This window comes from Balaenoptera musculus, chromosome 15 (genome assembly GCF_009873245.2).
Source record: "Balaenoptera musculus isolate JJ_BM4_2016_0621 chromosome 15, mBalMus1.pri.v3, whole genome shotgun sequence".
Classification (NCBI taxonomy): domain Eukaryota; kingdom Metazoa; phylum Chordata; class Mammalia; order Artiodactyla; family Balaenopteridae; genus Balaenoptera; species Balaenoptera musculus.
The window spans coordinates 86,398,209-86,409,232 of NC_045799.1; the positions used below are offsets into that span (position 1 = coordinate 86,398,209).

The 11,024-nt window shown below is 58.5% G+C and overlaps 1 protein-coding gene across 4 annotated transcripts in view; it reads left to right on the forward strand.

Annotated features, from left to right (window-relative positions):
* Positions 1-9,334, forward strand: part of CARD11 (caspase recruitment domain family member 11) — a 108,832-nt gene extending 99,498 nt beyond the window's left edge. Inside the window, exons 19-26 of one of the 4 annotated variants that reach the window (XR_005016644.1) lie at positions 552-648; positions 1,031-1,126; positions 2,641-2,776; positions 3,554-3,733; positions 4,082-4,206; positions 5,652-5,767; positions 7,637-8,169; positions 8,683-9,334. Coding sequence is in view for 3 of the 4 variants with exons in the window: in XM_036827470.1 (XP_036683365.1) it covers positions 552-648; positions 1,031-1,126; positions 2,641-2,776; positions 3,554-3,733; positions 4,082-4,206; positions 5,652-5,767; positions 7,637-7,841 (955 nt within the window). In the remaining variant the exon portion in view is untranslated. Of the gene's footprint in view, positions 1-551; positions 649-1,030; positions 1,127-2,640; positions 2,777-3,553; positions 3,734-4,081; positions 4,207-5,651; positions 5,768-7,636 lie in introns of all 4 variants that reach the window. The other 3 variants (XM_036827470.1, XM_036827471.1, XM_036827468.1) reach the window with 3 other exon arrangements.
* The last annotated feature ends 1,690 nt before the right edge of the window (positions 9,335-11,024 follow it).

An 11,024-nucleotide genomic window follows, 5' to 3' on the forward strand; every position in this document is an offset into this window, starting at 1 on the left:
CTCTTTGAAGGCCCCCAGGAATGTTGCTCTCTTAAATCCCGTTGCTTCACTAGATCCCAGAGCGCCGTCTTTCTATCAGTACTGGACAGCTTAGAGCCTGAGTTCATGCTCCCTGTGTTCAACAGTCATCTCTTCCGTAGCCCATCTCCCCAGCATCGTTCTGTAATTATATAGCAGTAGTCGCCAAGGGCTGAACATCAGCCTGCCCCTGGTTAGACGCCCCGGGCATCTATAAAGCATCCACAGGCTCTGACTCTGCTGCCCAGGCCAGCACTGCAAGGCCAGCGTCAGTAGACCCGACTTACAGATGAGGAAACCGAGGCTCAGAGAAGTTAAGCGCCTTTGCCCCAGTACCACGATGAGTCAGCGCCAGAGGCAGGATTCAAGACCCGATGCTCAGTGCCCAGTCCTCCCTGGTGTATCCCTGGGGCTCAGAGCTCACACCCTGCATAGAGCTCCGTGCCCGGGCCAGGCCCCCGCCGGCTTCCCCAGCCTCGGCCCTGGGGTCTCTCCAGCCCCTGAGGCTCCGCCCTCCCCTCTCCCCTCCCCAGAGCCCAGCAGCTCCTCCTGGTCAAGCTGCAGCGCCTGATGCACCGGGGCAGCCGGGAGGAGGTGGACACGGCCCACCACACCCTGAGGGCCCTCCGGGTAGGTCACCCAGCACCCCGCCGGCTTCACACCACCTCCCGGGCCCTTTTTGGAGGGGATCCCGAGTGGGAGCCGTCCGTCTCCGTGGGATGGTGGATTGCAGAGAACCGGGCTCCTCAGGGAGGGGCCGCCCCCTCCAGAAGGAGCCCCACCTCTGCACCCTCCCCAGCTGCGGTGCACGCTCCCCTCGGCCGGCTCTGGTCGTTGCTGGAACAAGTCCCGAGGCCCCTCTCACCCCCTGAGCTTGCTTCCCTGTCAGGAGTGCTTTGATGCACGACGGGTGTTCTCCCCCCCGTGAGCACGGGGCTGGGAGCCGAGAGTCTCCCGTTCTCAGCGGCATCAGTATGCCAGCGGGTCTGACCGGTTGATAAACTGATTTCAGAACACCCTGCAGCCCGAAGAACCACTTCCCACTGCGGACCCCCGGGTCAGCCCCCGCCTCTCACGAGCGAGTTTCCTTTTCGGCCAGCTCCTTCAGGTAAAGCTCTCGGAGCGCCTGCTGACCTTCAGCCACGTTGTGCCACAGCCCTGCCCTCTCCCTACCGAGAAGAGGCTGTATCAGAACAGCACTGCTCTGTGTTTGTCCCCCACTTGCAGCTTTTCACGGCACCTTTTACATCTTCCGCCCATTTTATCCTCACAGTGACGGGTCGGTAGACAGTCTGCACCTGTTGGAAGCAAACTTTGCTTTCATAAAAGATTTGAGCAAACTTAGGGCTAAAAGAAAGTTAAACATCTTAGCTGCTCAAATATTAATGGAAAAGTGAGGCGAGGAAAACAAACATTCCAGATATCCAGGTCCTCAGATTGAGCATTAAATTTATCTCTGAGCATCCTAGCAGCCAGGGAAGAAAGGGAAACCCAGCAGAGTCTTTAAATCTTATCTGGTGCCAAAATGTTTTAGCTCTTTGGGACCAGGAAAAATTTTTCCCTTGTACTTGATTCTAAGAGGTTTTTTTTCTTTTTTTTTTGGCATGGATCATTATACGAGGAACATTGAACAGCCTCATGGGTGATGTGTTCAGAAGTGATTTCACATAAACGCAGAAGCATTCCGTGCAGCCTTTTTCTCTATCACCAGTTGACAAAAGCTGAGAGTACTATTAAGATGTAGCCCCGCAAGGATGTTCCTGTGTTGGCGCTGTGCTAATTAGGCCCCAGCAGAGCTAGTGTGTCACTCCACTGCTCCATCCTAATGTTGGAACATAGGAAACCCAGAGAAATGGTTCACGGTGTGACCCTAAAACCCAGGCAGAGGCAAACAGGTAGCAGAAAGACGCGGAGGTGGAAGGGAACCCTGGTGAAGTCCGAGGCACCCCTGAAGGCAGGACCACGTGAGGCCACACGTTTTTGTGCCCACACGTCATGCATGAGTCCAAAACCCTGAGTTTTGGGGGGACTTGCTCAAAGGCCGGTTAACAACAGATCAGGGCTGACATCCCGGCTCCCTGGACCTTCCTCCCCGCAGAGGGAGGCCGTGGAGAGTCTCAAAGTAGCCCAGGGAGAATGGTGCCCATCGCTGGGCATCCCTTTCCGCCCTCCAGGACTCAACTCTGAATGGTGGAAGGGCGCAGGCACTCCCCTGGAAGACTCGGGGATGCCGAGGCAGGGGGTGAAGTCACCTGCACCCCCCGCCAGGTGGGCCGTTTGGGGGCGGCCAGGGGTCTTCCACAGCCAGAGCGCTCCAGGCCCCACAGTGCCCGTGGATCCCCTAGATGTGGGTGGGATTGCAGGGGGGCTCCACTGAGGGCCTGCTTGGGACCAGCCCCCTGGCAGGTTACACCCAGCCGGGGAAGAGGGTGTGAGCATTTGTTCGCTTACTTGCCTGCTGACGGCGTCCCAGACAGCTAAAGAACTTGCGTCACCTGCTAGGTGTCCCCTGTGCTGAGCGGGGGCGTGACTGACCCAGGCGCCCGGGGCGGAGCCCGGATCTGAACGGGGGTCTCCCGAGCCCGGGTTCCCTGTCCTCCACCCGCTCCCCTCTGTCCGCAGTTCGTCAGCAGGTCCGAGAACAAGTACAAGCGGATGAACAGCCACGAGCGCGTGCGCATCGTCTCGGGGAACCCGCGGGGGAGCCTGGCCCGGTCCTCGCTGGACGCCACGAAGCTCCTGACCGAGAAGCAGGAAGGTGTGGTGCCGACCGCCCCGCCCCTCCCCGCCCCACGCACGCCCGGCGGCCTCAGGGGTCTGGGCGGGCCGTGGGGACCCCCGAGAGTGGGGCTGGGACGGCTGCTCTCTCCAAAGCAAGGGTACCGCCTGGGGAGGAGCTGCCCGGCCTTGACCAGGAGGCCTGACAGCCGCCCGGGCGCATCCTGCCAAGTTCCCCCGACCGACGCCCGCCGTACTTGGTTTGAGCCCAGACGCCCGTGTTATTTGGAGCTGTTTGCCGTGGAGCGTTTGCTTATTGATTCTCTCCCCGCTGAGCACCGACTGCCGTTTATCGTGAAGCTAGCGAGGGGCCTCCCGGTGCGCAGTCCCCTGCGGAAGGCCCTGCCGGCGGCGAGCCAGCCCTCCCAGGGCCACGCTGGCCCCGGCGCTGACGGTGACGAGGGCCAGGGGCGCCTCTCCACCCCAGCCTCAGCCCAGGCCCTCCCTGGACAGCTTAGCGCCCGGAGGGGCTTCTTGCCGGCGCCTCCTGGCCCGTGAGCAGGGCCGTCTCCCTGGCTCAGCGCTGTTGGCCCAGCTCCCGAAACAGCCCGGTCCACAGGTCACCCGTAAACTTGCCTGGATGGCGGAAGGGCGTCCTGGGCCGCCGGCTTGCGTCGATTTGTACAGCGGTTTTTGAGAACTAGCCCCCGGTGTCCCGTCCCCACTCCCAAATGGTTTTCAAGGCTCCATGGAGCCGAGAGGGCACCCGGGCTGCCCCTGCCCCAGTCAGTGCCCGCCCTTCCCTGTCCCCTCCCAGAGCTGGACCCCGAGAGCGAGCTCGGCAGGAACCTCAGCCTGATCCCCTACAGCCTGGTGCGCGCCTTCCACTGCGAGCGCCGCCGGCCCGTCCTCTTCACGCCCACCATGCTGGCCAAGGCGCTGGTCCAGAAGCTGCTCAACTCAGGGGGCGCGATGGAGTTCACCATGTGCAAGCCAGGTGGGCTCCCCGCTGCAGGCTGCCCTCTTCCCCCTCCTCGTTCTCCCCCTCCCCCTCCCCCTCCTCGACCTGTTCCTCCTCCTCCCCCTCCTCCTGCATCAAAGGCTCAGGAGCGGATGGAAGGGTGTGGATGGTTGGCTGCCGTGGGGACTGTAAAGTGTGACCCTGACCTTGCCCTCAATCGAGAAGCCTCGGGGTCTAGTGGAGGAGACGAGATTCACTTAAACGTGGCCAGAAAGGGGTCAGACGTGCAGCTCTCGCGAGCCCAGGAAGCAGGGCGGAGCCTGGACGGGACAGTCGGCCCGAGACCACCAGTGCTGCCCTCAGGACTGGCCCCTGTCCCCACAGATGTTGTCACGAGAGACGAGTTCCTCAGAAAGCAGAAGACAGAGACCATCATCTACTCCCGAGAGAAGAACCCCAACTCCTTTGAATGTGTCGTTCCCGCCCACATCGAGGCTGTGGCGGCCAAGGTGAGGCCGGCTGGAGGCTGGCAGGGCTTGTGAGCCACGTGCGCCATGGAGAGCGCGATGCTGTCACCTTCCCGCGGGGAACCTTCTTTCTCTCTCTCTCTACCACGTGCTGACACCTCCAGGCCCTGTCCTGCGGCTCTGCCGTGCGTTTATATTTGGAACCTCCTGTATTTCTGATGGCTTCCTGGTGCCGGTCCTCTGGTCCGCGTTGTTCAGGGATGTGTGCGCGCCTGGCTGTGATAACGGGGGCCAGAGATAGCGAGCAAGCGGGCGACAGGCACCGTGTTCACCAGATGGGGGAAGTGGGCCATCAGAAGGGTTCTTGGCAGTGATGCAGAAAAGGCATCTGCACGCAGTTTGGAGTCTTCTGGAGCCAGGCTTTGAGACCCTGGCCGGCCCTGAGCGTGGAGTTCTTCCTCGCTCCAGGGCTGGGTGAAGGCGGGGCTCTCGGCCCACGAGGATGGTCACGGCCCCGGAGTTTGGGACGGTGGCCTGGGGGACGGCAGGAGCAGGAGTCCAGCCGGAAATTGTGAATTTGCCGCCCAGCTGACGGTCACTCCCGCACCCTCCCACGTTGTCACACGGATCAAAGCACGGGCAGAGCTGTCAGCCAGCATTGAAGAGTTGGTTAGGTATTAAAGCTTAGGGAATTGTGACAGCCGGACCGGATAGACAGTGAGTGGGCAGGGCTGGAGCTGAGAACATTTTAGCTGCGAAGGGGTTACCAGCCAAGAATCTGTGCTGTTAGAAATCCCGCAGTTGCTATGCTGGCGAGACAGAGGAGCAGTGACCGGGGGCACAGGGGCCTGGGGCTGGCCATCTCTGCCGCTGGACCTGGGTGCTGGTTCCACCGGCACGTTCACTTTATGAAAATCCACTGAGCTGCAGGCTTAGGAGAACGTGCACTTTCCTATATTCAAGTTCTGTTTCAGTGCAGAGGTTTAAGTGGCACCTTCAACAAAACAGGGATCGTCCTTGTTCAGAAACGATGCGCTCTCGGGCCTCAGGGAGTCGTGCTTGAGAACCCTTACATCCTCCCGGGACCATCCAGCTGCCTCACCTTCCCTGTGTTTTCCACCCCGCCCCCCATCCTAGTACCAAGAGCGCCTCCGCAGGCAGAATAGAGTAGCAGGTGTTCTCCGCACTGACTTGGGTTTTTATTAAGACTCACGCACACTGCCTGATTCACCCCGGGCTGGGTGCCGGGCCTCTGCCAGCACCCATCCCTGTGCAGGGGGAGCCAGGTGTCCGGACGGGGGGCCTTGTCTCTCAGAGGCTGGGTTCTGCCTGGGTCGTTCTCTGGTTCAGTGGGGGGGCACGCGGGGCTGTGTCGCCCCCGGCTCTGTCCCGTGGAGCCAGACCCTGCCCGGTGGACCCGCCCCAGGCACCCACACAGGCCGAGGAGGCAATGGGCCCCCGCTGACCGCCGGCCACTGTGTCTGCAGAACAAGCACTGCCTACTGGAGGCCGGGATCAGCTGCACCAGGGACCTGATCAAGTCCCGCATCTACCCCATCGTGCTCTTCGTCCGGGTGTCGGAGAAGAACATCAAGAAGTTCAGGTAGGGCTCCAGGACCTGCCTGCAGGGCCCTAAAGCAGCCGTCCTCTCCCCCGGCCTCACCAAGCCTCTGGGGTTCCCGCCAAGAAGAGCTGGCTGTGTTGGGCCCACCCCCTCCCCCAAGCATCCCTTTAGTGAATCCTTATCGAGGGTCAGTCCCCAGTCCAGGGGGACATGGCCCTCACCCCTCCAGCAACGGAGACAGTAACACACACACACACACACGTAAAACACGTCCAGGAGGATGGGTGCCAGGAGGGATGGGGGCGCCCTGGGACCCAGGTGGTCCGGGAAGCCAGCATTGGAGCAGGACCCACCACAGCGAGGCCAGGCCGGGCAGGTGCAGAGGGCACAGCTGGCGCCCAGACCCCCAGGCGGGGATGGCCCAGAGGAAGCCAGTGTGCCGGGCAGAGCGGTGAGAGGTGCCTGGGGCCGAAGGGGGTCCAGACCACACCGGGCCGTGTCGGCCACGGAAGGATGTGACGTCTCCTTCTGAGTGAGACGGGAGCTACTGACGGTTTTGAGGAGTGACTTAATCTGCTAAGGGATGTAAAGGCCCCGCTGGCTGCTGTGTTGAGACACAGGCATCGTGACAACCCACACGAGGGGTAGCGATGCTGGGACCACATCCTGCCCGGCGGGCGATGAGGAAAGGCCCGATTCTGGGTCCGTGTTCAAGGTCGGGCCTGTGTGATTGTTGAAGAGTTAGCGGTGAGATTTGATAGGAAGAGGAAATCAGGGTGATGCTGAGGTTGGGGAGGGGCGTGGCCTGCCTGTCACGTGGCACCATCTCTGATCCCCACCCTTCCTTGCAACACAACTGCAGCTGACACTGAGAGAGGTCAGGCCACTCCATTCTCTCCCCAAATGTTTACTGAGCGCCTGTTAAGTGCCAGGCCCGGGACCCCATGAGTGAGCAAAAGAGCGCAGAGTCCCCCCCTCACCACCTCCCACACGTTAGGACGGCTGCTGTCCAAAAAGCAGAAACTCACACGTGTTGGCCCAGATGGGGAGAAATTGGAGCCCTTGCGCACTGCTGGTTGGGAACGTAAAAAGGTGCAGCTGCTGCGGAAAACAGTAAGGCGTTTCCTTAAAAATTAAAGTGGAACTACCATGTGATCCAGAAATCACAGTTCTCGGTCTATACTCAAAAGAATTAAAAGCAGGGTCTTCAAGAGGTATTTGCACACCCATGTTCACAGCGGCATTATTCACAGTAGCCAAAAGGCGGAAGCCACCCAAGTGTCCACTGACAGATAAATGGATAAACAAAACGTGGTCCATCCCTATGAGAGAATATGATTCTGCCTTAAAAAGGAGGGAAACTGACGCATGGTGAAACGTGGCTGGACCTTGAGGACATGATGCTCAGTGAAACAAGCCAGACGCAGAAGGAGAGACGCTGTGCACTTGCACTTCTACGAGGTCCCTGGGGGAGTCAGATGCACAGAGACAGAAAGTAGAGGGGTGGGTGCCAGAGAGGGAGGGGGAAGTGATTGTTTAATGGGTAGAGTTTCAGTTTTGCAAGATGAGAAAGTTATGGAGATGCACATCGCTGCAAATAACTTACCGCTGCTGAACTGCACACTTACAAGTGGTCAAGATGGGAAATTTTATTTTACGTGTACTTTACCACAATTAAAAAGACTTTTTTTTTAAAGTCCCCACCTCTTAGGATTCCCTAATGAACAGAGTAAAAGGGGACAGTGCGTAAGGTGCTAAGTGGTAGACGCGATGGAGAAACAAAGCAGGGAAGGCAGCGTCGGTGGGGTGGCCGGGGGGTGGGCGGCAGCACAGGGGGGTCCCGCAGCGTGGGTCCGCCCAGCCAAACCACGCCCCTGTGCGTCTCCCTCGCCCTCCGCCCGCCCGCAGGAAGATGCTGGCCCGGCCCGAGACGGAGGAGGAGTTCCTGCGCCTGTGCCGGCTGAAGGAGAAGGAGCTGGAGGCCCTGCCGTGCCTGTACGCCAGCGTGGAGGCGGACATGTGGGGCAGCGTGGAGGACCTGCTCCGCGTCATTAAGGACAAGATCGGGGACGAACAGCGCAAGACCGTCTGGGTGGACGAGGACCAGCTGTGAGGCGGGGGCACCGCTGAGTCCCAGCGGGACTCGGGAGGGGGTCCGGATCCCGCAGGGCTGCGCCGAGGGGCGAGGGGCGTCCTGCTACCTAGACGGCCTGGGGGCTCCGTCCTCCTGTTGAGGGAGGCCCTCCAGGAAGGCCCCCGGGGGCAGATGCTGGTCGGGAGGGAGCAGGGAGCGGTCCACTCCACCCAGGGCTGACCCGCTGAGACGGCCAGCCCTGCGGGCGTGAGTAGGGAGACAGGACCCCACGAAGGACACAGAGCCAGGTCGGAGGCCAGCGGCCCCTGGAAGCCGGAACAGCAGTTGAATGTCACGCGTGGAATAGGTGTGCTGCCCGTAGGGAGGGGACCTGAAAGCCAGGCATCCCCCAGCCCTCGGGACACAGGATAAGCGCATTCCCAGGCAGAAGGGGAGGTGTGCCGTGCTGTTATTTTTCTTGCATTAAAATTTCTCCAATTCCTTGTTTTCAACCAGTTGTTTAATAGTTTGCAGAGGCTTTCGGCTCTTGCACCCTTCCTCACCTACAAACCACCCCCAGCGAGCTCAGTTCAGGCCCCGTGTCATATGCAGAGTGAAGGTAGGGTGACCGTGCATCCCAGTTTTCCCAGGACAGGCCTGATGTACGCCTGGGTTTGGGGCTGATTACTAACAGCACCCCCTCTGACTAAGATGCGTCCTGATTTGACGATAAATTGTATTCTCAGCCTGAGAAGGGCCCCCCCTTTCATAGGCTGCCGGGAAGGTCTCGCTGTCTACACCCCTGCGTCCCCCGGCTGCAGCCGCAGGCTAGGCCCTCCTGACTCCGCTCCCCGCACGTATGCTCCGGTTCTCTGGGCAGGTATCATCCTACGTGATGCAGCCTCGCTCCGTCTTTCAGTTCAGGAAGCAGCACGGGGGCTAAGGCCCTCCGGTGGGCTTACTGCCCACGGCCCAGGAGCCACACTCCCTCCACAGCAGACAGCAAAGGCTTTATGGGCTCTAGAACCATTCTTCTCCTCGACCCTCTCAATGCAAACTTCCTGAGTACAGCCCCAACAGGCACAGCCAAACCAGGCCAGCTCCAGCCTGGCACCATGGCGAGTATTCAGCAGCTGGTAGGTAGCAGGCTGGGGTTCAGACCTAGGTCTGTGTGTTCATGGGAGTTGTGGGAGCAACTGCTCGTTGACAATCCACGTCTACGCTGCCTTTCTCACCAACCGAATCCTGATTGTATCCTGGGAATCACGTGCACAGCTAAAAGACCATAGTCCCCAGCCTCCCTGACAGCTGGAGTAATCAAGGAAATGTAAGGCAAGGTTTAGGGTAGAGACAAAGCAGACAAACAGCCCTTCCTCCCGTTTCCTGCCTGAAATACAGACGTGATGGCTGGATCTCCCGCAGTCATTTTGGATCTTGAGGTGCCCTTGAAGAGGGAAACCCTGCACAGAGGATGGTGGAACAGAAAGCCAGAGTCACTGATGACACTTTGGAGCCCAGGACTGCTGCTTGGGTTTCTTTTACATGAGACTGAAATAAATTTTTATCTTGTATTAAATGGCTGTTATTTTGGTTCTCAGTTACTTGCAGCCTCGAGCAATTCTTAACAGACACAGTTTTGAATTGCTTTATGGTTTCAGATACCATGGACATGAGTTGATGACCCTCTGGTAGGTTTTTGCCACATATTGAAGATATGAATTATTAATAAAAGAACTCTTAACGAATACCTCATCCTAAAACAATAGCGTGTGTCCTGTAGCAGTTTCTAGCGTTTCAGCTCTTAGAAATCGCATCAGCACCACAGAGCCCTGGAAGGTGTGAGTTGGGGGTGGGGGCTCCTAGGAGGGGGCCGGGTCCTCTCCTCCCTGTGATGACCCATCTCTACAGCACAGGGTCTGAGTTTGCCTGGGAGTATGATGCCTTAAAAAAAAAAAAAAATTTCTCCAAGAGCCAGTAAGCGATGCTTCTTTCTCCAAAACGGCCCCCAGAAACAAGCTGGATGTGCTGGGTCCGGAGAGGCCATGATTCCAGAGGTCCAGCCGTGATTATTTAGGGCCAGATAAGCTGCCACACGAGGAGATGCAGGAGCTGGAAGGTCTTCTGCTTCCATCTTGTTAGAGCTCTAAGTCAAACAGTAAATTTTCCCCAAGCCCAGGCAATCGTGTTTCCACTTAGAAACCGTGCTTCCTTGTAAGTACTTAGAGCCAAGGGGACAGACGTGACTGGAAAGGAGTCCCGGAGTAAAAGGCCTGCTGATTTATTTATATTTATTTATTTAACTTCAGAACTCTCAGGCTTGTGCAGAATAACCAGACCCGCAGCTCGCATGTAATTGGGGTTGGCGGGGGGGGTGGGACAAGAAGGGGTGAAGACAGGCCACGCTTGGAGAAAATACCTTAAAAGAACGTGTGGTGGGTTTTTTTCCCAAGTAATTTCAGCCAGGCTCTAGGACACAGGGCTGCAGGGTTGTATATATGTTAATCAGCTGGGGTGGGAGGAGAGAAGTGAGGGATGAGTTCCGTGCCCTGGGTCACTCCCTGCAGGAAAGAAAGTCAGGAGAAGGCGGTGGGAGGCTGGGGTTTGGTACCCCGGGGAGTCAGGCCACGTGAGGATTTCAAAGGAGACCCGTGACAGCATCTGCTCAAGCTCCGGGCTCCCGACTGGCCTGGGAAGGAAAGGGGCCTGCGGGGCTGGGTGGTGAGGGCGCGCGCGGAGCTCTCTGCAAAGTCTGGCTGCAGCTGGAATTACCACACCAGGGCCTGCAAGGTCAGTGTTTCCTTTGGAGCCAGCCCAGGACTCCGGGAGGCTGCCCTGAGCCACACAGTGGGGCTGTGCCAGGCAGATAACACCACTGACAAACGCTTGGTCCACCTCCAAGGGCATCAGCCACGCAGCTCAGAGCCCCAGAAAGCATGTTGTATGTGTAGACCTACATTTTTCTTGTGAGAAAGTCCAGGCTTTCTCAGATTCCTAAGGGGTCCTGTAATCCCCAAAAGATTAAGGACAATTGCTCTTGGGTTGGGCAAATATTAACAAGTTTTTGAGCTCCTGCTCTGTGCCAAGCACTTCCTAAATGTTCTTCTACTTACTGATCCCAAAACTCTTCTCCATGTTATACGGGAGAAAATTGGGGCTCAGAGAGGTTAAATAACTTGACCAAGGTCACACAGCTGATAGCTGGAACTCCACCCAGGCCTGGCT